We start from the raw sequence: 27,139 nt of genomic DNA, 5'->3' as shown, positions 1-27,139 counted from the left end.
TACTAATAGGAAAAGAGTACAAAGGCATATGGCTGTTTCTGATGTTTGTCCTAGGTGTATGTCTCATTCTGAAAGTTGTGTTCATGTTTTAAGAGACTGCAGCTAGTCCCAAGCTGTTTGGAGAAGATTCATTAGTCCAGGTGCTTGGCTGGAATTTATGAACCTCTCGTTTGCAGATTGGATGCAATCTAACCTATCCCAGAGAAGGTGTGCATTGAGAGGGGAGAGGGGTTGCTTGTTATTTGGGATTGTATGTTGGTTCCTATGGAAGGATAGGAACTTGTTTGTTTTTGAAAACCAAATTTCTGATGTGGAGAGTCTGGCTAGGAAAATTTGCATCTTTCTTTCTAATTTCATGGAGGCGAGCAAGATGTATAGGCATGCTGGTTTATCGCAGGTGAACAAAGTTGAAGTTCTGGTCAATGGCTTAGCCCTCCCTCTGGTTGGATTAAGGTGAATGTAGATGGCTCAGCTAGGAGGCAAAACAGTCAATGTGGTTGTGGGGGTGTGCTTAGGGATGAAAAATGTTGTTGGCTATCGGGTTTTGCAAGGAATTTGGGGGCAGGTAGCTCTGTTCTAGTCGAAGTCTGGGGCATGTTCTTAGGACTTCAAACTGCTTGGGACAAGGGTTATCGAAGAGTGTTTGTTGAAGGGGACTCGAAGGTTGCCTTAAAATTGGTGGAAGAAGGGTGCTTGCCCAACCACCCTCTTGGTTTCCTGCTACAGAGGATCAATCAGTTGTTGACATTTGACTGGCAAGTGAAGTTCACGCACGTGTATAGGAGGGTAATGGGGTTTTTGATTTTATTGCAAATTTAGCACATAGCTGTAGTTGGGGTACTCACTTTTTTGAGGTTCCCCCTCCTGGTTGTATAGAGTTTCTGAATAGAGATTATAGGGGTATAGTGTGGCCTAGATTGGTCACTGATATGTAATACTTTTAGTTTTCCTTGTTATACAAAAAAAGGATAGGACTTAGGAGAGTGAAATCAGCTTAGGGAGTTCCTTGTTTGTTTCTCCTTCCAATACTTGTATGATACTCAATGAAAAGGAACAATAATCATGTAGAAGCAACTCATGTATGTTTCATAATAGGATTTAGATTCTCTCCTCTGATGTTGAAATATCATGAGAAGGTTATGTTAGAGAAATAAAGTCACTTAATAATTTTTAATATAACTAGTAGCCTGATAACGAAGGCAAGATTGGCACCATCATTAATGTTTTGGTCATGTGATACAGAGGTCATTGACGTGATCAGACTTTTGCAAATGCAAAGTTTATTAGCCTAATAACCAGTCATGGTGGGTTTATGCAATATAAATTGTTTTCTAGAATGCGATGGTTTTTTTTGTTAGGTATGACTCATACTTTGCATGTTGACGATGGTCCTAGTTATCAGGGTCAGCAGAAAGGTAACTGGGGTCCAGCAGAAATGGGTTCTTTTTGTTTGGGCTTTGGCCATGAATAACTGTTGTTAGAGTTTTTTAATCCTATTTATATTTTATATTTTCCTTGTAAACCGAGTGACTTGTAACGAGAGTGGCGGTGAGGTGAATATAGTACAGGTAAGCTGGACGTAGCCTATATTGGGTGAACCAGGATAAATCGTTGTGTCTATTCTCTTTTTTTTTTTTTCGTTTTCGATTCGTGTGATTGTTGATTTCCAACACTTTTACACAAGAGGATACTGATTCGAGTTATGATAACTTTTTCCTTGATCAAGCATATCAGCAACATTGCTCGTGACACAAAGGCAATGCCAAATTGTATCAAGGAACGATTATCATGTTCCGGGACCTCCAAGTGGAAGTGATGCGAATACGGATGATAATTATGGTGCAGGGTTCTTGGAGAATTACCAAATGATTAGAGATTGTGATAAGCTAATTAATTAATTGGGAATTGGAGAAGGTTGTTAGTTTTCAACGAGTCTTAATTAACAATTAAGACGAATGCGTCAAACTTGGAGGAAGAGGAAGACGAGAATGGGTTTCTCTATAGTCGAAGGTTAGGAATTGTAGTTTTAGAATTTGTTATATCACTTAACGGACTTGGATGTGGATTTAACAGAAGTGCTTAATGCTTAATTGTTACAATGGTAAAAGTGTAAGTAGGTAAAATGCTTCAATTGAAAGTAGAGTATGATATTTTAAAAAAGATATAAATTCAAGATGATAATATGTAATTATAGGTGGTCCCTTAATGTAAATGGGAGGATAAAATTAAAAAAAAAAATAGCAGGAATAAAAAGGAAAAGAAAAAATTAATGTTATGAGAGGGACCACCAAATTATTATATAGTCCTAGATCATAGAAAATATTTCCATAATTTAGCCTAAAAATAGTATTACATCTTTGTTTCATAGTTGCAAATATCAATTTTGTTTTGATGCCTTACTTGCTTTGGTTAACTAGCGGTTAAAATTAACAACCAAAAAAAAAAAACAGATTAGCGAAATCTTAGTTGCAGGGAAAATAAATGCAGAAGCAACATACTGACAAATCTCTTTCATATATAAAGTCGTACATAACAAGCACCAGTGGTCTAGTGGTAGAATAGTACCCTGCCACGGTACAGACCCGGGTTCAATTCCCGGCTGGTGCATACTTACAAGGAGCTATGATGAAAATCGAAAGTGATGGTGGGTCCATCACATTCTCATCCATTCGATGAAAACAGTTAAATCTGAGCTCCTTTATTTTTATTTTTTTCTCCTACGCATTGCAATTGGAAGTTATAAATTCAATCAATGACATGTCAAATGAGTGAATAAGGGTGGAGAGTGTTTTATTTTTTCCCTAACAAAACAAAAAAAGAATAAGGTTAATGTATGGTAAATTTTTTGTAAGTAGGTCTTCTTCATCACACACAAGGAGACGAGAATAAGGGTGGAATTAGAGAGAGAAAAAAAAATAAAGAGTAAAAAGATTTTATTTATCTTTTAAATTTGAACCATTAGATTAAATTGTAATCCAACGATGTTGAGAAAGGTAGGTAAAGATAAACAAAATAAGAATAGACAGAATAACCTATCCAGAGAGTAGCCTTATCTCAAGATTGACCTATTTGCATTATGCAAAATCTGCTTCTTCGTCAAATACTCCTTTAAGTTCAAAGCATTGAAATTATTACGTTATTGTTTCGCCTCTAAAAGTTATGAATCTTATCAAAGACACTAATTGGAGAAGGAACAGTGTCACATAAGTGAGAAATATAAAGATGTCACGTTTGAGGTGCATTTTGCAATTAATCAATATAACTAGCTGAATATTATACGAAAATATCAATCAAATGAGACGGCATCTTCTTACATCAAAAAAGGTTGACACTTTTTTATATTCCCCTTTTATCTGATGGAATTTTAAATAAACCTTACCAATAGGAAGTGATTTACAATTTTATTGAAATTACAAAATATTTATTTTAGAAACAAAAAAACTTTATATATATATATATATATATATATATTTGGGAAATATTACTCTCATTCAACATGAGATAGTTATCTCATTTTTTCTCACTTTGAAAATCGCACCCTTCTTTTTTATTTTTGTTTTTTAATGGTGGGCTCCACTTAAACTCTCTCTATAACATGAGAGAACTACTCTCATGTAAAATAAGATTAATATTCCCCATATATATATAGGGTTTTATAAAAGTTATATTGTAGAAAAAGTGATTGTGTAATGTTATAGAGATTCGTTTTGCATGCCGTAGTTGTTTTTTTTGTTTCAAAAAGTGTGGGTCTCACAAAATGTTGTGTGAGTAGGAAACTTTTTTGTGTCATGTTAAATGATGAATAGAAACCCTATATATATATATATATATATATATATATATATGGGCTTATCGTTTCTCAAACTTCTTGAGATAATCTTATCTCCGGCTAGTAAATCATAACCATACAAAGATGGATCAATAGTGATAAAGGAAAAGAGAGAAAAAGAGAATCATAACCATTCAAAGGTGAATCAATTAATATAAGAAAATAAATAAATAAAATAACGTAGTTTTGGGGTAGCCGAAGATAATCTTATCTCAAGTTGCTTGAGAAATATTTTTCCCATATATATATATATGTGTGTGTCTGTGTGTGTGGGTTTACATTTTTTCAGTCGTTTGATATCTAGCAGTTAATTATTTATCATATATATAGGTGACAACATTAAATATGAGGAATCATAACCATACATATATCATTGTTGGACGTCAAGAGGTTGGGGAAATAATTTTACTATATATATATATATATGAGAAAAGTGTTTCTCATTTTAAATAACAGAAAGTTATGTCATTTTAAGAGAGATACAGACACAGAAATTTGAATTTTAAATTAAAAAAACCACTCACTTTCTCTCTCCCATGATTTTCGTTTTTTCTGTTTCTATCTCTCTCCTAAAATGACATAACTTATGTCATTTAAAATGACAAACGCCAAACTCTATATGTATAGGGAAAAATATTTCTCAAGCAGCTTAAGATAAGTTTATCTCCGGCTACCCAAAACTACGTCGTTTTATTTATTTATTTCCTTATGTTAATTGGTTCACGTTTGACTGGTTATAATTTCCTTTCTCTCTCTCTCTTCTTTTATCATCATTGATCCATCTTTGTACATTTATGAGTTACTAGCCGGAGATAAGATTATCTCAAGCAGCTTGAGAAATGATAAGCCCTATATATATATATATATATATATATATATATATATATAACATTTTTACTATCAAAATCATATAATACTTGGTTGAATGTTTTCCGTAGAAGATTTGTGACTATCACAAAATCTATTGGCATTATAAAATTTTGAAATTTTTTTAATAAAACTTCTGAAGGTTATAACTTTTGAATCAAGTGTCTGAATCATGTGTGTTTTTTTTATTTTACATAATTTTTCAAGAGCTATGCATTTAAAAAGTTTTGTAAATTTTTTTTTGAACATATACTTGAGTATATGCCTATATACTAGAGTACATGCTCAAAAATTACAAATACTTAAATATCTGGATCATATATCCAGGTATATGTTAATGAGACTTTATATACTCGAATATATTAGTCAAATAAAAATAATTTAATATATAATTTTAGAACGGGATCAAAGTAATATTTTTTAAATGAAAAAATAGCACAATGGTAATATAGTCCAAGAAAACAAGTCTTCAACAAAAGGAAATTACTATAGCAACCCCTCGAATGGCAGCGGTGTGTTTTCTCATATGTAATTTAATATGATCATGTCATGTGAGAGGATTTTAACCATTAAAAATTAAATCAACGGTGATAATTGTATAATTTTCTATCTTTATATTTTTTTCTATCTCTTATCATCATTAATTCACCTATATATAATTATGATTGACCCACATGATATGATCATGTTAATCAGTACAGGAAGAGGATCCACTCCCCCTATGTTTTGGAATACGATCGAGTCCTACCTGACAAGTCGCCAAAATTGAACTTCCACACGATTCTAAGCATCTGACATTAAACTACAACTCAACGTCAACATTTATATTATTCCTCGTGTTCCACGCAAAAAATAATCATTTATTCATAAACAATATTTTATTTTAACAATATATAAATAATTTAAAAAATTTCATGTTACAAAAAATAAAATTATCTAATACATAAAATATGTGCAAGAATAATTTTGTATAGGAAAGTATATTAAGGAAAAATAAATAAGATTTATTAAGAAAAATAAATAAATAAATTTTATCCACCTTTTTATATGCAAGGAAGCACTGACACTCCAAAAAACAGGGAGTGCCATGTCCGACACGCCGACACGTTCTGACACGATGTCCAACACGCGGTCAACATTCCCGACACGTTAACCATTACGACAAGCGAATTTGACTGTTTGATACACTCCGATACGGTCAAATGACATTTTCGTAAAAAAAAGTTTTTTTAAAAAAAAATATTTTTTTAAAAAAAAATTGAAATGTATTAATAAAGCTTTCACCTGATCATACCAATTTTTTTCCCCTTAAGTAGAAAAAAGATCATCTCAGCATCATTGTGGTCAATTCATATACGCTCTTGCTGTATCTTCTTCTCTCTGATCTCTCTCTCTAATTTGATTTGATCTCTCTATCTGATATTATCTCTTTCTCATCCCGGTTCCTATTTTTTTTTTTATTAAAGCTTCCACATTTATAACGTGTTTATGAGTATTATTAATTTAGTTTCATTTTTTATTAAATTATTGAATATTAAATGAAATATACGCTATATAAATTAAAAATATTCTTTAATATTAAAACGTGTCCCATCGTGTCGAAATTCATATTTTTTTAGGATTGACGTGTCGGAGTGTCGTGTCGTGTCGCGTGTCGTATCTGTGCTACATAGTTTATATGAGCAAAAAATAATTTTGTATGAGAAATTATATTCCCAAATGGTAGCCTAACAAAACGAATAAAAACAAAGGAAAGATTGTGTATCATTTTAAAGGATATAAAGTTGTGTTGTTTTAAGTGAGAAAAAATAATTCATAGGAGAGCGACAGAGAGGAATATTTTTTAAAGGTGTGAGTCTCACCTCTTTGTAAAAATAAAAGTACAAAAATGTATCTTAATATATAGAAAGGAGAACCAAACTTTGGAAACTTTGCTGACGTGTCACTTCCTCCTTAATTCTCAGCTTTGTGTTCACACTGGAGATAGTTTGAAAAGTTACTTCTTTTAGAAATATTTTTATTTCGTAAATAAAAAAATTCTACAAAGGAGGGAGAGTTTCTTTTAAATCATTATAAAATACTTGGTGGCAAACAACTGTATTAATTATATTCTCAATTCAAAATTTAAAATTGAAATTTAAAATGGGTGGGAAGTGTATTAATTGGAATTGAAATCAGTCACCAAACAATTAAGTTCCCTCCACTATTTTGGGCATTGGTAATGATGAAGTGTATTCTACAAGCTAATTTTTTTTTTAAATAAATAAATTACGAATTTGCCTATAAATAGGGAAGTGTTGCTTCTTTTTTTTGTCTTGCTTGCAATTTTTTCGTTCATGTGTGTAGGGATTGTTCTATTGGTATAATTTTCTGTTTCTTTATGAACAAACCCTATGAATTCATTTTCATAAATTTTATACTAACTGATTTATTCATTTTTCAGGATGGAAGGATTCATAATACTGCCACCACATATCAGTTTCTCATTTTCTGTTAACCCTCATTTTGAAAAACATTGAATGTTTTTTTCCATATTTATCGAAAAACCAAAAGACCCAAAGAAAAGAGTTCAGCAATAGTTAGTGGCAGGCAGGTGCATTAATATCCTACTCCATTTTTAAATTTCGAGATTTGAAATTGATATTGGTGGAAAAAGAATTTAACATCTTTTAATGGGAGACAACTTAAATCTGATTTTAATTTTTGTAAATACAAATTTGTAAAATTTCAAATACAAACGACGCAAATCCTTGCAAAAAATAATTATTTACATAAAATGCTGATGGTTAAAGGTTGCAAACTGGACTTGGCCCAGAGGGTCTGCCTGCCCCGTCTACCAACATATTTTTATAATTAAATTAAAATTTCACTATTCTTCTTTTATAATTAAATTCCTAATTCATATTTCAATGAGGATGTAAATACAAACCCTAATTCATATTTCAAGGGTAGCTCAGTTGGCAACTGAGCTCCTAAGGGTTTGCTTGAGTGAGGGGTTCAAACTCTGCCTCAAGCAAATTCTTGGAAAATTTTTGGGGGCCAGATGATGTGCCTCTCTCCTCGATTGGGGGATTAGTCTCATCCTTCTTCCGGTAGCGAAGCTCAATGCACCCGTTGTTCCAATGAGGGGCTAGCCTACTGGGCCGTACTCCGAGGACAAGGTGACCGGAGGAGGTTGAATAGGGATACCTCCAGGTTATACCCAAAAAAAAAAATACAAATTTATAAAATTTCAAATATTAACGACACAAATCCTTACAAAAAATGACTATTTATTATTTTTTGGGAATAAGAGCCTTTTGTGAATAAATATAAAAACCTATTACATGCAAATAGTTATATATGACAAACTGGGTTCGGCCCGGAGGGCCGGCCTACCAAACATTTTTATAATCAAATTAAAATTTCATTCTTCTTCTTTTATAATTAAATTATTAAATCTGATTTTAATTTTTGTAAATACAAATTTGTAAAGTTTTAAATACAAACGACGCAAATCCTTGCAAAAAATAATTTTATATAAAATGTTGATGGTTAAAGGTTGCAAACTGGACTTGGCCCAGAGGGCCTGCCCGCCCTATCTGCCAACACATTTTTATAATAAAATTAAAATTTCACTATTCTTCTTTTATAATTAAATTCCTAATTCATATTTCAATTTTTGTAAATACAAATTTAGAAAATTTCAAATATTAACGACACAAATTCTTACAAAAAAATAACTGTTTATTATTTTTTGTGAATAAGATCTTTTTTGTGAATAAATATAAAAATCTATTACATGCTAATAGTTATAGGTGGCAAACTGGGCTCGGCCCGGAGGGCCGACCTACCAAACATTTTCATAATTAAATTAAAATTTCATCCTTTTTCTTTTATAATTAAATTCTTAAATGTGATTTTAATTTTTGTAAATACCAATTTGTAAAATTTCAAATACAAACGGCACAAATCCTTGCAAAAAATAATTATTTATTATTTTTTTAAAATCTGATTGTAATAAACGAAAGTCCATCTCTGAGATAAAATATAAAAACTTAGATGCAAGTATAAGAACTTTTACGTGTGGATAATATAAAAATTTATCACATGCTGGTATATAATGCTGACAATTAGAGGTTGCAAAGTGGAGTCGGTCTGGAGGACTGACCCGCCTATATTATTTTGTAATTAAATTAAATTTTTGCTCTTCTTATTTGATATTAAACATAATAACTCAAAAATTTGCCAACTCTATATGTACAAAAAGTTGGAGTTAGGTAGCTAACAATATTTATTTAAATAAAATGCAGAGATATATTTTTATGATTTACATTAACTTTTACGAGACAGACAAACAGATTTCTTTTTTCCAGTGCATCGCACGAGTTATACTTAATTTTGAAGGAGTTTTTTTTATGTAGGGTTCTGATTTGGAACATTATCGAGGAAAACTTAACTTTCTTAATGAAAATTCCATGTTATTTAAGGCAACGTACAAAAAATAATTTGGAGTCATATAATGAGCCAAGATATTAAATTTCAAGTGTTTGAAGTAGCGAAGCTATTGTCACCTCATTCTTTAAGTCTTTGGTGGACCCAAATGTTTGTTGTTATTTTTTAAAAATTTATCATTGTGGGTTCTTTATATTGTTACAAGTTTTTAGCATGTGTATTGATTTAATGCTGTTTAGACACATTTGTTCCAATGTAAGCAAAAAATATGACTCATACATGATTATTTGGTTAATTTGCTTTCAAATCCCTTTCAGACAAAGTTTTTTGGGTTCTAAAAAAAAAAATAACTCATTTTTTTTCCTGAGATTATTACTTCTGGGTGTTAACATATTAGCGTAATTTATTTAATGAGTATTTGCACTTTGTATCGTAAGCATAAATACGATGGTAGAAGAGGATGTCCCTGGTAATGCATAAACATAGGAAATCACATGTTTGATATGTGTTGAACTCATTCCTCCAATGATTGCTACAGAATGACACTGAATTAATAGTGTTTTCTTATTATAGGTACAAGTTGATCTTTTAATTCCATATTTGCTTGGTCTGTTTGTTACCTTGATTTTATTAGTGCTGTTATAGTTAGCAATAAGTTGTATGCATATTTCTTTTTTTACCCATCATCATTTTAACATAGTCTACTATGGCGTATTTATTTTATACATAACTCATCGAGTAGATAACTATATTTGATTTGCATAATATTGATCACTCTCGATAGCAGATTTTTGTTTATGATTGATATTTGCAAAGTTCTCTGTCAATGCTGTAATTTTTTCCACCTGAAATATAGAATAAGATAACGACACGGGTTTTTGTAAGTATAAGGTTTGCAGTGCGATTAACCAACCACGGCGGACGATAAATATTTTGTTCTTTTACCCCCGGGCATCGCACGGGTAATTCACTAGTTATTTAAAACAGCACACCTTTTTCCCAAAATCAAATCCTATTTTCTAAATCACGTATAACTAGTATGTATTTAGACCAATTATTTTAAAGAATTATATTTTAATATAGGTTGTCTATGAAAAATTTATATTAATATTTATTAAGGTCAAATCTTCTTGCACTCAAATAAGAATAATAAAATTAATATTCAATTTTTATTTGAGAATAATATAAATTATTAAAAATTCAATTTAACCAAAAATCTTAAGGTGTTGGGTGATGGTCCTTTTAATGATTTATATTATTCTTTAACACATCCCATCATACAAGAGTCATTTGGACTTAAAACGTGGATATTGCGTAGGCCCAATTTTTTATTTGGTTTAGCTTATACTTATTTAATTCCACAAGAGGAGGCGGTGAGGATCGAACTTGTGGCCTTGTAGTCACTAAAACTCTGATACCATGTAAAAAACTAATTCAGCCCAAAATCTTAAGGTGTTGGGTGATGGCCTTTTTAAAGTTCTTTGTTGAAGTGAATCTTTATGTGGTATTAGTGCTTTAGTGACCATGAGGTCATAAGTTTGATCCTTATCGCCACCTTTTTGTGGAATTAAATAAGCATAAGGTAAAAAATATTAGGCAAATGCAATATCCACGTTTCAAGCCCAAAAAATGACTCTTACGTTAGGGATGGTGTGTTAGAGAATAATATAAACCATTAAAAATACCTTCATCCAAGAACTTAAGGTTTTGGGTTGAGATGATTCTTAACAATTTTAATCGTCGTTTTTTATATATCTACCAATTATAATTTATTAAAAACTAATAATAAATTAATGAGAATAACGTAATAAATTACAGTCATTTGATTGGTAGAAAGAATTAAGATTAAGTATAAGATTTATTATTTTTACACCGATGTAAATTGATTCGATCTCATAATAATTAATGAATTGAACATATTAGTATTTTAACACAGGCAAATTCATCAAATGAATTGTCAACTTATAATTCAAAAAAAATCAAAAAAGATAAGATATTTATAATTTAAAAAGGTAAATACATATATATATATTTAAATTTATGAAATAAAATTAAAAACTAAAAATAATGCCTGACATTAAAAAATAAATAAATAATTGATTGAATTTAAAAGAAATTTTATTTAATTTAATAAATAAAGATGAATATTTTTTATTAATTAGAAAACAAAGTATTAGATGATAATACAAACTTAATTGTGTTAAGGTGGATTTTTTACTGAAGTTATTTTTTAATTTTAATTTCTCAAAACATCTAGTTTGTCACAGGAAAAAAACAATAAATCCTATTTTAATAATATAACTTTTCTGCGTGCTAGCCTATAGTCAATCCTGGATAGTCAACAACCACGGGTTGTTTAAACTTTGTATCTCTCTGCTCTGTATCAAACCGAATCAAAGCAAATATTATTTTTTATTACCTACAATATTACTATAACGGCTATTTATTTATGAAAAAAATATTTGTCATTTTTAATGAAACTATGTCATTTTGATAAGTTTTCACATTCTCTTTCCTCCATTTTCTTTTTATTTTTAATTTTATAAATTAGAAAAAATGACTAAACACAACAAAACGACGTAGTTTTATTAAAAATAACACAAAATTGTGTCATTTAAAATGACAAATACTAAATCCTTTATTTTATATTTTTTGCACATACCACAACGGCTATTTATAACCATGATTCAATCTGTTATTTGTTCCTGAAAACTCACTTATCTTTTTCAAACGTTTCAAACTTCGAATCTTTTTTGTTTGTGTTTTTTTTTTTTTTAACAAGATGGAAGCAACAAAACCAAGAACACTAGAGGTGTCGGTTTTATCAGCGGAGGATCTCCGCGTTAACGAAAAGCCGGCGACGAAGAACGTGTACGTGGTGGTTCGCGCGGAGTCCATAACGAGCCACACGACGGCGATGAAGGGTGACGGCGGCGGCGGTGGATTCCATTCATGGAACGAGAAGTTCTTGGTGGAATTGGCCATGCATGCAAGATCAATAACGTTCGAGGTGAAGTACAAAACTCAAATGGGAGTAATCAAAGACGTTGGTGTCGCGAGAATAGCGCTTTCGGATTTCCTCGGTGGTTTCGTTCCTGATAATTGCTTACAGTTCTTGAGTTATAGGTTGAGGGACTTTGATGGCCTGAGAAATGGGATCATCAATCTCTCCGTCAGGGTGGTGGCGCCGCCCGCACCCGAGAAGATTATTGGTGGTTCTTGTGGTTTGCAGACTGGTACCAATAATTCTTCCAATGGAGTTGTTACTGGCATTCCTATCTGGTGGAACAACCGAAATAGCAATGTTTGAATTTGTTTATGACACAAAGTTATTTTATTTTTAATAAAATTAGTTGTTTTGATAAGTTTTTATAATTTTTCTCATCCATTTTCTTTTTTTTTCTAATTTTATAAATGGAAAAAATATCTATCATTTTAAAAAATATAAGTTTATATTTTTTAAAATGATAGATGTTATTCCCTAAAAGAATTAGAGAAAACGATAAAACAAATTAAAACACATAATTTCATTAAATTTTTTTACAAAATTGTTTCATTTAAAATTACAAAATAACTAAACCCCTAACATATTCAGTTTGGTATTAAGAATATGCGAAATAATAGCCTCATATGGCGTAAAAATATTATCTTATGTCATACACTCATATAATTTTGTGTCAATTTTTTCTTTTTAAATTATGGATTCCACGTATTTGTAACATGAAATTAGTAAACCCCTAAAAATATTATCCAGATCGTTAGATATATTCTTCCTCTTTCCATCTTGTTAGTTTATATCGGAAAATTATATAATTTAAATTTTCTTCCTCTTTTCAATTAGTCAAAATTGTGAATCTTCTAAAATTCAGAATATCCACATATGTCTATTTTAAATTTTAGAATAACCTCGAGATTTAACTTGTTTTTTTAAAGAAGAGTAAATATCATTTTTGGTCCCTAACAAAAAACACGGTCCCCACTTTAGTCCCTTAAAAAAATAAATTAGTCAGTTAGTCCTTAACAAATTCAAAGTGAATCCATTTAATTGAAATTGTGGTCCCTCACAAATTTAAAAAAACCCATATTAGTCCCTCAAAAGGACTAAAATGGGTCCACTTTGAATTTGTTAGGGACTAACTGATCAATTTATTTTTGTAAGGGACTAAAGTGGGAATCGTGTTTTTTGTTAGGGACCAAAAATGATGTTTACTCTTTAAAGAATTAAATTGAGCCTCATAATATTTATTATTAAGAACTACTTTACTCTATTATAAAATAAAAAAAACAAAGAACTACTTTACTCTTTTAATAATATACTTATTAGATAAATCCAAGAGAAAGCAAAGACAGCGGTGCCCGTGGAACGGAATTGTGCTGTGGGCGCTGACGGCAATCGTAATGCGATATTGCGGTAGGCTATCATGAAAATGACACTAGATATGTATATAAAGTATAAATCTTTATCTAACTTTATCCATCTCCTCAAATCGGATAATGTTATAAAAAAAAGGTCGGATAATGTTATACTGAAAAAAGGATTCTTATAAAAATGCAGTTAATTATATATTATTATAAATTTTAATAATCCCTCATCTGTAAAGATATATTTCATAAGGTTATACGTAAAGATAAGATCGTATATGTTACCAAGAAAAAGAAAGATAGGATCGTGTAACATCATAACATAATCCACAAGGTGTAATATCCTCACTGATATCATGAATTCAAATAAAATAGCATTCTATAAAAAAGGCTTTGTATTTAAGGGTGTATTTGGTAGAAGTTATTTTGAAATTTTGCTACACACCTGGAAGTAGATTAATAGGTTGTCCATATTTAGTACAGGTTTTTCAAAACTTTGCCTAGCTAACTGATTTCTCTAGCAATTCAGCTTTGTATGTAAAATTGGATAAAAAATTGGGCGCTCAAATGCTATTTCTACGGTGGTATTCCATGGATGACCAGCTAAGTGAAAATGGTGAAAATAGAAACGGCCAAAATTACCCTTTTCTCAACCGATCCTGTTGCCCAACGAAGCACTTGATGGAGCCTGTCTGTCAAATTGATTGGAGTTGTTCCTCTAAAAGCATCCCTTTTGTAACACAGTACACAGATCTCCAACCTCTGTTGTGCATTCTGTAACCAGTCACCACATCTTCTGTAACAGAACCATATATCCACCCAACTCGTTTGCCCCATTCAGTTTTATCCTCATGGACACAAGATATGGGGATGAAAAATAAAGGGTTCACGAGGCACAGTAAGAGAACACATGGAAGGCCAGCAAGTTCTCTTCCTGGAAATAACAACAGTAGTTATAAGTTATAACTAAAATATAGTAAAGGGTTATTTTATAATTTTAACCTGCTTTCTCATCAATATTTTATCTTCAACCAAACATAGATTCAGGAATTTCACTCAATATTTCCAGTAATAATTTGTCCAACCAAACATCTCTTTTTAACTTTCCTACCTAACTCAATTTTCCTGCAGATCCCTAGTAATTACATTTTCCTGGTAAAAAAAAAATTTAGCTGTACCAAACACTCCCTAAAGAATTCAAGTGGTAGCATACAATCCAAAATATTAAAGCATGCAATACAAGTTGAGAATACAAAATGTACAACATTATCGAAAGTGAGTTAATTTGTCAATACATTTTGCATCAAAATATACCCAAAAATAACATAAAATTCATAGCTGATAGATTTTAACATAAGTTCTTTTTTATCACCAAAAAGAACATGAAATCCAAGTCATTTCAAATAAGAAATACATGTCAAAATCATTCTAAAGGGTGATAAAAAATTTCTTTCAAAATAAATTTATATTCTAATATTAAAATTAAGTACACATCTCCCATAATAACTTCAATATCAAACCAAGCATGTTTAACACGTATAATATAATAAGATTAATTATGGGTAACAACAAAATAATTAGCATATTATAAACTCTCCTTTGGACAAAGTATATAATACACCATTATTTTTCATAACATTGAATTGAAGATAACAAGAATAATTACATATAATCATCAATATCCATCTCTTATGGGAAGATAACTCAACATGCATTATTATTGTAGACAACAAAATTAACTGAAACACATATAATGCAATAAATTATTAATGGACAATAATAAATAATTAAATATCATAAACTTCCTTTTGGGCAGAGTATATAATATATATTTATTTTTCATCACATGAAGATTTAACAACAAGGAGAATTACATACAATTATAAAAATTCATCCCCATTGCGCAGATAGACTTTTAAACTATATATATTTCTCCTTAATACCACGTACAATTTAAAAATAATTTACCTCCTTTGGGCCGATAAATACTTTTAAATCACGTATTCTATCAATAATTTCTTCAAGCAATTTTTCAAATTATTATATGCAACAACTCTCTTTTGGCAGGTAATTAACATATAATAATTCAAAATAATAGATAAAAAATAATACCCAACAACATGACTTAACAACATGTGTTTCCAGAAATCATATTGTATTTGTCATTCCAACAAATTTCTCATTCAATGTCAACCACAATTATTAAAATTGTGCACCAAAAATAATACCTTTGCACATTAGAGCTTAGTACAACGTGGAATAAATACTTCCTGTTGGTAGAGTTCTCGTATATGATGCTTATTGTATGTGAATATGGAAGGTCATATGTTATATTATTTTTGACATATTAATTGTAACACCCCGTATATATCTGGTTTGTTATCATATCATCGTATTAAGCCACGCTTAATTTAAAAATAGAGAATATCTTTTTCTGTTCAATTATGACGTTATTATCATTAGCCAAGTTGAATTACTTAATTCATTTCATAAAACATCGCATGTATGTAAATTGCAAAGACAACTAACTGAAATACCTCATAACATAGATGGCAGTATCTAAGTCACGGATCTACAACACGTAGTCCGGAAAATATTCTGATACATTATTAATTACAACTAGAAACAACTAAGCATAAAGTCAAGTCAAAGTGGCATGGATAATCCCCATGCTCACCCAAATAAGGCAACAAAGCCCCACAGCAGTCCCAACAATAACATCATGAAGCTAAAAGCGTAAGAGGTAACAGTCAATATCCAGCATCCAACATAAGTAGCATAACCGCATATAATCAGCTAAGCTCCGGCCTCCTACCGCTAGAGGTCTCAACCCCCGCATTACCTGAACCTGAAATATGTGCCCTAGGGGTGGCAATATGGGATGAGACCGGCGGGTCAACCCGCCAACCCGTCAAAACGGGGCGGGTTGGGTTGAGGTTTTCAACCCACCAACCCACCTCAACCCGCTCCGCCTAGAAGTGGGTCAAAACGGGTTCAACCCGTCGGGTTATAAATTTTTTTTTTTTTTTTTTTACAATTAGGTAGTATTTCATTAGTCCTTAAATTTTTGTGATATCCAATTTTTTTTTAACTTAGTACTTTCTAAAAAAAATAAAGAATAACAATTTTATTTATGACAAATGTTATCTATATATAAATTCCTAAAAAATATTTGACAAATATTAATATACATTTAAGATTGAGACTAAAAAAATATAGAGAAATGTGAAATAAAATAAAATAATATTAGAAAAATTCATAAAATATAATTTATTTCTGAATTTTAATTAATTTTTTTTAAATGGCGGGTTGGTGGGTTGACCCGCCAACCCGCCATAAAACGGGGTGGGTTCACTTTTTCAACCCATATTTTTTGGCGGGTCAACCCGCCGGGGCGGGGCAGGTCAACCCAAATTGCCACCCCTAATGTGCCCCAAACGTGGGGTGAGATCTTTAAAAAGAAATCTCAGAAAGACAAGGGTTCTCAAGGATCTTCCACCCCAAGCTCACTTACACGTGCAATATAAGTTCAAAAGCATTTAACGGTATAAGTTCCAAAACTATGCAGTGCAACAGATATTCATGCCGTGTTTGTTTTAACTATTCTACTGGCTAGAGAAATGCAGGAATACGTCTATTACCTACAGTTAGTACAAGGAACATCGCTTGCCTCTCACCCACAGCCTCACCCTCTTGTATGTACCACATACTCAGGCTTACCGTATAGGTGGAACACCACATGCATATCATAAAGGCACTCGCATATTACAGCTCAACAGCATTTCAACAAATCAATATATATATATATATATATATATATATATATATATATATATATATATCATGAAAACAACATCATGCATAACCATACCCCCATGGGACATGGTGAAACCAACAATGACTAAACCGAGGACACGAAATCTTACCTCTTAAGCAATCAATCCAAGCCAAGTCCACACAAGCTCAAATGTCCAAACACAGCAGAATCACAATCTGTTTCGGACCAATAACAATATCAATAATCATACTCAACAAGCATTCGGTATAAAGACAACGTCTTTCCTTTGCGTTCCAAGTCTTAAGGCTTCTCACAAAGCCACAAGCCCTTAAATCCCTTGATTTCGACTTAGTTCGATTATTACAAAGGTTCAACTTAACCAATCTAGGGTCCACAAATCCCAAACATCATTCTGTACGAACAGTGCAGCTACTGTTCTTCGAAAACTCAAAATATCCGGATATATGTCGGGGGCATATCCGAATATCAATATCCGGATATCTGTCTGGCAATATCCGGATATTCAAAATCCTATATCCGGATATCCATATCCGGATATTCATATGCGGATATCAATATCCGGATATTTCTAACCCAATATCCGGATATTTTGCGGCAGAACTCAGATTCTGCATTTCGCGAGATATCAATCCAAAGGTTCCATTTTTACCGATTATAGAAGCTTAAGCATGCATTTCTAGGTGTGTTTAACCTTACCCAAGAGAGACACCAACTCAGTATATGGATGATGAAGCTTACCCAAGCTCAAAACTCAGAAAAGGTTGCTCTTGGAGCTCACCAAACCACTTCAAAGATTCTGACTTTGAAGGAAAACGAAAATGGCACACCACAATGGTTCTCTCTCTTCAAAGGTCACTCCTTGGAGCTTCCACAACCAAGGAAATGGTGGTCACAATACTCAACCAAAAAGAGCAGCCCTCTACCTTCCCAAAACAGAGACACCAACTTAGTATATGGCTGACTCAACCCTCCCAAACCACTCTACCAAGTGTTTACCATGTAGAAAGAAGAAGAATCAATGGAAAAAGAGGTAACTTGAGAGGTTTTTCATGCAAGAAGGCCAAGGAAGAAGATGAATAGCATGGAGACACACACTCAGCAGCCCACTCACGCATAAAGACTGAGGAATCAGCCTAGGGTTGTGTGAAATGCACTATTTATAGGCAATTTAGAGTTAATCACACAGTACTAGCACTAATAGCTACGCTTAGCATTTTAATCTCAAACTTAGGATTGTGAACCTACTCATTTTTCTAAGATTTTTCATATTTTTATTTTATTTTTTGCAGCACCTTTCCGGTACGCGCTTTTCCATAGCCAGTATCATTTCTGGCACCAATTCTCATTATTTTGACTTGAAACTTGTTTTACAAGTCCTATATATTATTCTAGTAATATTCTCACATTTATTATAATTTTCCGGGGTACTTCAGCGGTACGCATTTATACCGAGTAGCAGAACCGGTATCTGCACTTTTCGTCCGAAAAGCGACTTTTAGCATTATTTCTCACTTACTATAATTATCTAACCCTCATAATAATTATTAGGGTCAATTATGGAATTATTTCCTAATTTCTCATAATTAATTAATTAACTTCTTTAATTAACGATGCGGGTTCTTACATTAATCGTCATGTTCCTACAATAAGGTTATATTAGATTGGATTGAGATGTTGGAATTGAAATATTATTTTCAAAATAATGGCCAAGTAAAAAAAAATTCCTTGTCATTAACTCGATAGAGTCATTTTCAAAACAAAATAAATTAATTAATATAGCCTAAGTGGGAGAATGTTAAATTTTTTAAATGTGGGCAATATTAATTAATGTTTTTGGATTTTCTAAAATAATCGGGTTAATGGATATTCCAATTTAATATGTTATGATAAGTCTATTGTGATCATATTGAGTTGAGCTTTTGGCATCTATTGATATCGGGCCTAGTTGAGCAGCATTGTGTAGGCATTAGTGTTTAATTAGGCATCTGTGATGGGTGGACCCCTCAGACACACTGTTGATTAGGGTTTTGCTAGGTCCCCTCTTTAGCATATGGTTAAGCCCTATTAGCCATCATGCTCCCATCGCAAGAAGACTGCCTCTTTCACATTAGGAGATAGAGAGAAAGATTCTAGCAAGAAGAATAGCTCATAGTTTGTTCAGTAGATTTGATGGCCCGAGCAGGTATTCCTTATTCTCGAAATTTTATTATGTGTGGTGTTTTATATGTTATATATGTATCGATCCTATTGAGCTATCATCATGAAAAATTTCCAAGAGGAAACTCTTATGCAGATTGATTGATGAATCTCCCACTGGAAAAGATTGGTCGTATCACCAAGTACGTGGACGAATTGGTAAATGTTATTCCAGCTTAACCATTATTTTCGAGTTCAAGACTTTAGGAATGCAATTGTATTAAAACTTGGTAGAAGAGATTTATTGTCCATGTGGTTCTACTTTGTTCGAATCAGACTAGTTGAGTAATCAATGAATCGATAAATATTATAAAAAAGAAAAAAAAAAACTTGATCACGAGTACTTTAAAAGTTAAAACTTTCTAGTTCGATCCCTCCACTGGCATTAGTTGGATGTGTTTATTTCTGATTTAATTCCCATTTGTATTACTAGATGTCTTATGGTGAATTACCGTGCTGCGTGTGGGGTTTTCTCCTCTCCAACTTAAAATTAAGAAAAATTACTAAAATCATATTTAAATCATTTATGCTAGGAATCGATCATCGTCAATACACCAACCACTGTGTATAATTTTCTCCAACTAGAACGTAGAGTACACAACAAGGAATTATCCACGGAATACGGTAACCTCACATGCATGCAAAGAGACACGAAATCGAATGAAATTCCTTGCAAAGCGCAATTACATAGAACATTTTGCAAGCCTGTTGAAGGAGTCCACCTCTATGACAAAATCTTTTGGTTGAATCTTGATGTGACATTTTGCTCAACAAGAAAATTTAATTTCGTAGTAGTTTCCACGTCAATCGCGTAAACTTAATAAAAAAAACACGGTCAAGGTCAACAAACTATTTACTCTTTTTATTTGTCTACAAACAGCGTTCTTCGTTTTTAAATTTTTTTGCAAACAACGTGTATGCTTCTGTTCCTTTCTTTCCTCGTATTTTCTCATCCAATCCCATTACTTATACCCACCAACCTCTTCCTACCTTTTCATCTCACAATCTTTCCTTCACAAACACAAAATCATACACTCATCAACACACTTTCATATTTTACTTAATTTTTTTTTTTTGTGGATATTACTTTCATATTTTACTTAGATTCCACAAAATATATTACATAGTTGTGCATATATACTTAAAATTATCATAGATATGGAGAGAAAAACACATGCACGCACCTTAGAGATCACCGTTATATCTGGAGAAAACATATGCGTCGATGATCAAAGTCCAATGGGAGAGAACGTGTACGTCGTCGTTCGGGCTGAGTCTCTTAACTCTTGCACCACCAAAATGGTGAAGGAAGATAAGGGTTTGCTTGCATGGAACGAGAAATTCTTGTTAGACATTCCCATGCATGCAAGGTCAGTGACGTTTGAGGTGCAATGCAAGAAGTACAAGGGATCTCGTCCTATTGGGGTAGCAAGGATTGCACTTTCGGATTTTCTTGGTGGCAGTGTCTCGGAAAATTGCCTTCAGATGTTGAGTTACAATTTGAGGAATTGGGATGGAAAACGAAATGGGGTTATTCATTTCTCAGTGAGAGTGATAACACCAGAAGATCGTTCATGTTCAGAAACAAAATCGGTACTGGGAATAACTACGGTGAGTTCTAATGGATTTGAGCCTCATGAGGTTATGGGGTTTCAGGTGGACCATAAGAATTCAAGTCATGTTGTCATTGGCATTCCAGTTTGGTGGAGTTACCCTAGCAATATTTGATTTATTTATTTTTTATTCTTTTCTTGATAGAGATAAAGTTATGACTTTTTCTTTTAATTTACTTTTTTTTTTTGGTTTTGCAATGAAATTAAAAGAAGAATGTTTGCTTCATATAGCAACAAAAGATGGGAATATATAATAAATATGGCTTGTAAAAATAAATCTTTTTTTCTCTCTCTCTCTAATCAAGTATCTTTTATTGTCAATGGCATCTGTATAAGATGTAGAGGCAGCATGTTTGTTCAGGGATTATTCATCTTTAAATAGGTTTGCTTTTGTACAATAATTGTTATTACATATTTTTTTTTTTGGGTACATTAATTACATGTTAATATAAAGAAATTAAGTTAGAAAACTGTGCTTATTTGTCAATTACTTAATTATGATGATCCAAAAGCAATGAATTGAACCAATGGGCTTAACTTACTTAGCAATAGAGTCTGAGTGCGTGGAAAGAGAATTTAGGTTCGATTTCAATCAAATATATCTTTGGTGAGGAACAAAGATCTTTAACTGTGTGACTAAGTTCTGACTCCAGATTAATCTTATAACCGGCTCAAAAAGTTGAAGTTTATGAAAATATCCGAAGTTTAACTTGCATCAAAGACATAATTAGGTTCGATATATCATAAAAGCAATGAAATAAAAACTGAAGTAACTTAATCTTGTACATTAGAATCCTACTGGAAAGTAACTATTAGTGGTTCTACTCAGAATTACTTAACCAATTACGTACGTGCATAATTTGCTGGACCATTAAAAATGAAAGTAAATTTAATTTTAACTCGTGAAGGCATCTTAATTGTTGTTACAGAGTTACGGATGAAAAGTCAATGAGCTTGTAATAAATATTTGCGGATCAGCTAGGATTGATTTCAAGAAAAAAATTAAATTAAGATCGATATCCATTTAGTTATTTAATACAAAACCAATCGGTTTGGGGTGTGCATGACAACCATTCTATTCCCGAGCACTGTTTCTGAAAAAAAACAATTCTTTTCTATTTCTGTGTCTTGGAACAGTTTCTGAGAAAAAAAATGTGTTTGATAACATGTTCCATTTTTATTCCGAGAATGAGAATTGTGTTGATAACACAACAAATAATATAATAAAAATAAATCCTATTAAATATAAAAAAAATTCGGATCAACTCTTTTCTTTCCATATGGTGTGGTTGTGGTGGTGGCAGCGGCGGCAGTACAGTAGTGGTGGTGGCAGTGACGTGGTGAAGATAGTGGTGGTGGTTGTGACGGCAGTGGCTGCGACGATGGCGGTGATAATGGTGGCAGCGACGGTGGTAGTGGTGGGGACGGTGGTAGTGGAGGTGACGGCAGTGGCAGCAACAATGGTGGTGGGTGGCGGCAACAATGGTAACAGTGACATGGTGGTGGTGGTTGTGAAGGCATCATGGCAGTGGTGGTGGCAGTGGTGGTGGTGGTGGTAGTGGCTGCGGCAGTGGTGGTGGTGGTGGAAGTGGCGATGGCTTGGTAATGGTAGTGATGGCATTGGTGTAATGGTAGTGAAGGCATTGGAGTAATGGTGGCGATGGTGGTGGTGATGACGGTAATGGCTGTGACGATGGTGGTGGTGGAGATATGATCTTGCAACTTAATTCTTAGGTTTATTTTAAATTAATTTGAATATTAATCAATTAATTTGCAAGATCATAGAAAGTTTATTTTAATTATGGGAATTATATATAAATTTTATATGAGAGGATTATATGAAACTTTTATATTTATATCTCTTTCTTTGTTAGTGAAGATTGAACCCCACCTATTTAATGTAAGCGAAGAAATTAAGAGATAGACACAAAATTTTAAATGACCAAATCATGTGAATTTTTAACATGAGAGATTCACTCCCTTATTTTATAGACCTGGTCCATTGAAAAATAAAATAAAATAAATCAGACCCTTAAATTATGATTTTTTTTTCCCAACCTGTTCATAGAATATCCAATTAGTCTATCAAAAAAAAAATTAGTCTAATTTGAGCAATTTCGGACTAATATTGGTGTGTTTCTTCCAAAATTATTTTTTCACTTGAACTCAAAATCTCTAATTAAAAAGCACGAAGTCTTATCACCTGAATCCATAATTATTGTTTAAATCACGAATTTTTGTGAAAGGTAACAATATTTTTTTGTATACGGTCCGTGTGACTTTTTAGTTTAAGTTAGGAGTGAAAATACTCCTTTTTATCGGTGTTTTAAAACTCGACTTGGACCGGTCGGGTCGACCCGGGATTCGGTGATCCGGTGGGTTCCCCGGTCCGAGCGGGTAGTTGGACCGTTTTTGCAGTCAACACGGATTGGACCAGTTGACCTGGCCGAAATCCAGCGACCCAGTAACCCAGTTGATCCGGGTTAGACTGGTTATTCTTTTTCCTTTTTTTTTTGATAACTTTTTTTTTGTTGATAAGAACTCTTGAATTAAATCATATTCATATTTTATGATGAATATGATTAAAAGTAAGGTGAAAATAATAAGGTATTTTAGATTAGTGCAGTTCGTTTATGTAATTTAGTTGCATCTATAATGATTTCATGAAGTTAAGTGGTGATAAACACTGATGGTCTCATGATCTCATCTCAACGGTGAACACTTTTTTTTAGTGTATATTTCATGCATACTATTTGTTATCATGATAATGGTGACACTTTTTTCTCAGTGTATATTTTATGCATATTACTTGTTATCATGATTTAATTTATCTGTATAATGTCAAGCACAAAAGGTGCATTTTACTTATATTGCAATTTTAATCCAATATTAGGATATGGTCTAGAACTAGAAGCTTAGAAGTATATAATATTTGCTATCATTGAAAATCAATTTATTTTTTGAAGCTCATTGATAGTTTTCTTATGTGAATTTTTATTAATATAAGTAATATTTTTATATTTTTAATATGAGAAGAGTAAATTTGATTTAACCCGATTAAACCAGTGATCCAGTGACTCAGTACTTCGACCGGTTCGATAACCGCAATTTTAAAACACTGCTTTTTATAACTAATCAATTTCTTATATATATGGCAAACTAAATTGAAAGATGTATGTGATAATTACTCACAACTTGCAGAGAAAGTTTTAGGTGGAAGTCATCAACTTAACATGGAATTCAAAAACAAAGAAAATACAAAGTTGAGTATTTATTATATATTTACAGCTAGCAAGTGGCCACGAATCCATCTAGTCATTAACCTAACCACAGGTCCACAGGTCAATTATAGAATGTGGGGAATAGCATATTATATTTACAAATTTTTTTGTTTATAAATTTTTATAAATTACATTATTTTCTCCTGAGAGAATACTAAGTTTTCACTATATTCTTTTAGGAGAATATAGTGCAATTTGTAAAAATTTGTCAAAAAATTTATAAACGGATCCTTCCCTTTTGTTGAAAGTTGTAACTAGTACCTTCCCTGACCCTTCCAATATGTCGTTTATTTGATTTAAAAAGGAATTTTAATTAAAAATGTTTGAAAATTTATAATAATAAGATAAGTTACTGTTTTAGTGTTCATATCTAAAGATATTAGCTTTTGATAAAAAAGTTAAAATAAAATCATGTCAGTAATTTTATTTTAAAATTGTTAAAGATGCATAATATAAGTGATGAGTTTTCACTTAATAGATTAAGATTTTAGGTTGAATTGATATTTTGTATAATATCAAAGTTTCATTGATTAAATAGTCATAAATTTAATTCTTATTATCTCTCATTTTATTAATAAATAATTAATATGTGAAATTTATTAACATATGTAAAAGGGGCTTGTACTTTGTTTATTATTCAAGCCCAATGGATTCTGAAAAGACATATTAAATATAATATAAAATCATGGAACCTTCATTTGTTAATAACTTAAATTTTTGTGTTGAATTAATATTTTATATAACTGAAATTGACCATCACTCAGAAAGAAACTCTTTTATATATATATATATATATATATATATATATATATATATATATATATATATATATATATATATTATTCATCGGTTTATGAGTTTATCAATTACTCTGAGTCCACATGGATGACAAACTTTCCTTACATAATTTTAACACATGATTTATGTTCAAGAAACTCAAACTTGAAACCACCAAACTCTTCCCGAAATGAAGCACGTCCTACAGCAAAAATTTGAAGATAAATGATTTTTTTTAAAAGAAAAAAGAAAATAACCAAATATCAAACTAAGATTTTAATTTTTTTAGCTCGAGGCTTCATCGTGACCAGCTTATCATTCTAATTTTCTTTCACACATCATTCAATCTATGCTGATTGAGTGAGACGATGAGGGTCCGCGAAGTATGATTACACGTATCGGGAGGGTGAAGAGTCACTGCCCCCTATTAAACGTTCTGCAGCTTCCTTTGGTAGTGCATCGACTTCAAGTCGTTTGATCGACCCATCTTCAACTTCCAAGTTTATGCATCGTAATTACTTTCTGTTTTTATTTTTATTTTTAGTAAACACCGAAATTTCTTAGCAGGATATAATACAAAAGGAGCTAAGCCTAGACTCTTGCTTTTTCCTTCTTTAATATTTGAGTAAACATATTTTCTAGTCCCTGGCAATATCTACGAAGTTCTTTTCAGTCCCTGGCAATAAAAAAGGATCAAATTGGTCCCTGAAAGTACAAGAAAAGGGTCACTCTACATATTTGGGAGTTGACATAAGGACTAACATGACCTTTTTTTTGTAATTTCAGGAACTAATTTGGTCTTTTTTTATTGTCAGGGACTAAAAAGGACTTCGTAGATATTGACAAGGACTAAAAATGGTGTTTACTCTTAATAAACTTTAACGAATCGGATAACCATAAATAGTTAAAGGGTTTTATAATTCTCATTTAACATGAGAATTTAAATTTTCCTACACACCCTTTGATTTTCGTGCTGAGATGGATCTTACATATAATTTTTTCTAACACATAGATCCCACATATTTTTTATCTCTACAACATGAAAATTGAATTCTCGTTCAACATGAGAAAATCAAACCCCATAGTTAAATACTATAACGTTTACGTGGGGGAATATGACGATGCGTACGTACTGCTTGACGTTGTATCTTTTAAATTTTTGTGCTCTTTATTCGTCCTTTATATGTTTATCTTCTTTTTTTTAACTTTAACGAATTGGATAACCATAAATAGTTAAAGGGTTTTATAATTCTCATTTAACATGAGAATTTAAATTTTCCTACACACCCTTCGATTTTCGTGCTGAGATGGATCTTACATATAATTTTTTTTAACACATAGATCCCACATGTTTTTTATCTCTACAACATAAAAATTGAATTCTCGTTCAACACGAGAAAATCAAACCCCATAGTTAAATACTATAACGTTTACATGCTCCCGAACATGGTCGACATCTTAGATATTCTTTTCTGGGAGGGGGGGGACCGGCAGAACAAGAAATGCTTTTTAGGATGCTCAATGAACTCTCATTCACATGGACCCAATAAACATTTAAAAAGTAGTGCACATTAATCTATTTGGAAGATTATTAAAGGATAATATACAAGAGAAGGATAAATATATAAGAGAATGATTATATTGATAAACTTTTTTTACAAACTTATAAATTACATTATATTTAATCGGTAAGACTTTACTCAAAAATATCTTATCGGTCAGACATATTACTGTAGTTTGTACATATAACATTTCCCAATATATAATACTTAAAAGGAAAAAAAAAAATAGTTTGGGGGTGGCACCGCCCCTGCTTAGTGCCGACTTTTTGCCCCGTAGTGTACAATGTGGATCCGCACATTGATTATATGTGGTATTTGTAAATTTGTATACAAATTGTTGGAAATATTCAACTACCAGTTGTGGTATAAAGTCTTATATTGACTAGAGATAGACTAATTGAGGACCTTATAAATATGAA

The 27,139-nt window shown here is 31.8% G+C and overlaps 2 protein-coding genes and 2 non-coding genes across 4 annotated transcripts; all 4 read left to right on the top strand.

Annotated features, from left to right (window-relative positions):
* The first annotated feature begins 2,536 nt into the window (after positions 1-2,536).
* Positions 2,537-2,607, top strand: TRNAG-GCC (transfer RNA glycine (anticodon GCC)). Its single transcript has one exon. It is a non-coding gene; the product is annotated as a tRNA-Gly (tRNA).
* A 10-nt stretch (positions 2,608-2,617) lies between these two features.
* Positions 2,618-2,696, top strand: LOC133286756 (small nucleolar RNA snoR114). The gene has a single exon (XR_009748171.1). It is a non-coding gene; the product is annotated as a small nucleolar RNA snoR114 (small nucleolar RNA).
* A 9,216-nt stretch (positions 2,697-11,912) lies between these two features.
* Positions 11,913-12,440, top strand: LOC133286726 (BON1-associated protein 2-like). Its single transcript, XM_061484181.1, has one exon. It carries the CDS (start codon positions 11,913-11,915, stop codon positions 12,438-12,440), a length of 528 nt encoding a protein of 175 aa, XP_061340165.1.
* An 8,089-nt stretch (positions 12,441-20,529) lies between these two features.
* On the top strand, positions 20,530-21,291 carry LOC133286694 (BON1-associated protein 2-like). Its single transcript, XM_061484140.1, has one exon. It carries the CDS (start codon positions 20,646-20,648, stop codon positions 21,213-21,215), a length of 570 nt encoding a protein of 189 aa, XP_061340124.1. The 5' UTR covers positions 20,530-20,645; the 3' UTR covers positions 21,216-21,291.
* Positions 21,292-27,139: the final 5,848 nt, after the last annotated feature.

The sequence above is a fragment of the Gastrolobium bilobum genome, unplaced genomic scaffold, assembly GCF_033153095.1.
Source record: "Gastrolobium bilobum isolate Gb01-03AN ecotype WA unplaced genomic scaffold, APGP_CSIRO_Gbil_v1 utg16848, whole genome shotgun sequence".
In the NCBI taxonomy this organism is placed as follows: Eukaryota; Viridiplantae; Streptophyta; class Magnoliopsida; order Fabales; family Fabaceae; genus Gastrolobium; species Gastrolobium bilobum.
This window is presented reverse-complemented; position numbering and strand designations above follow the sequence as displayed.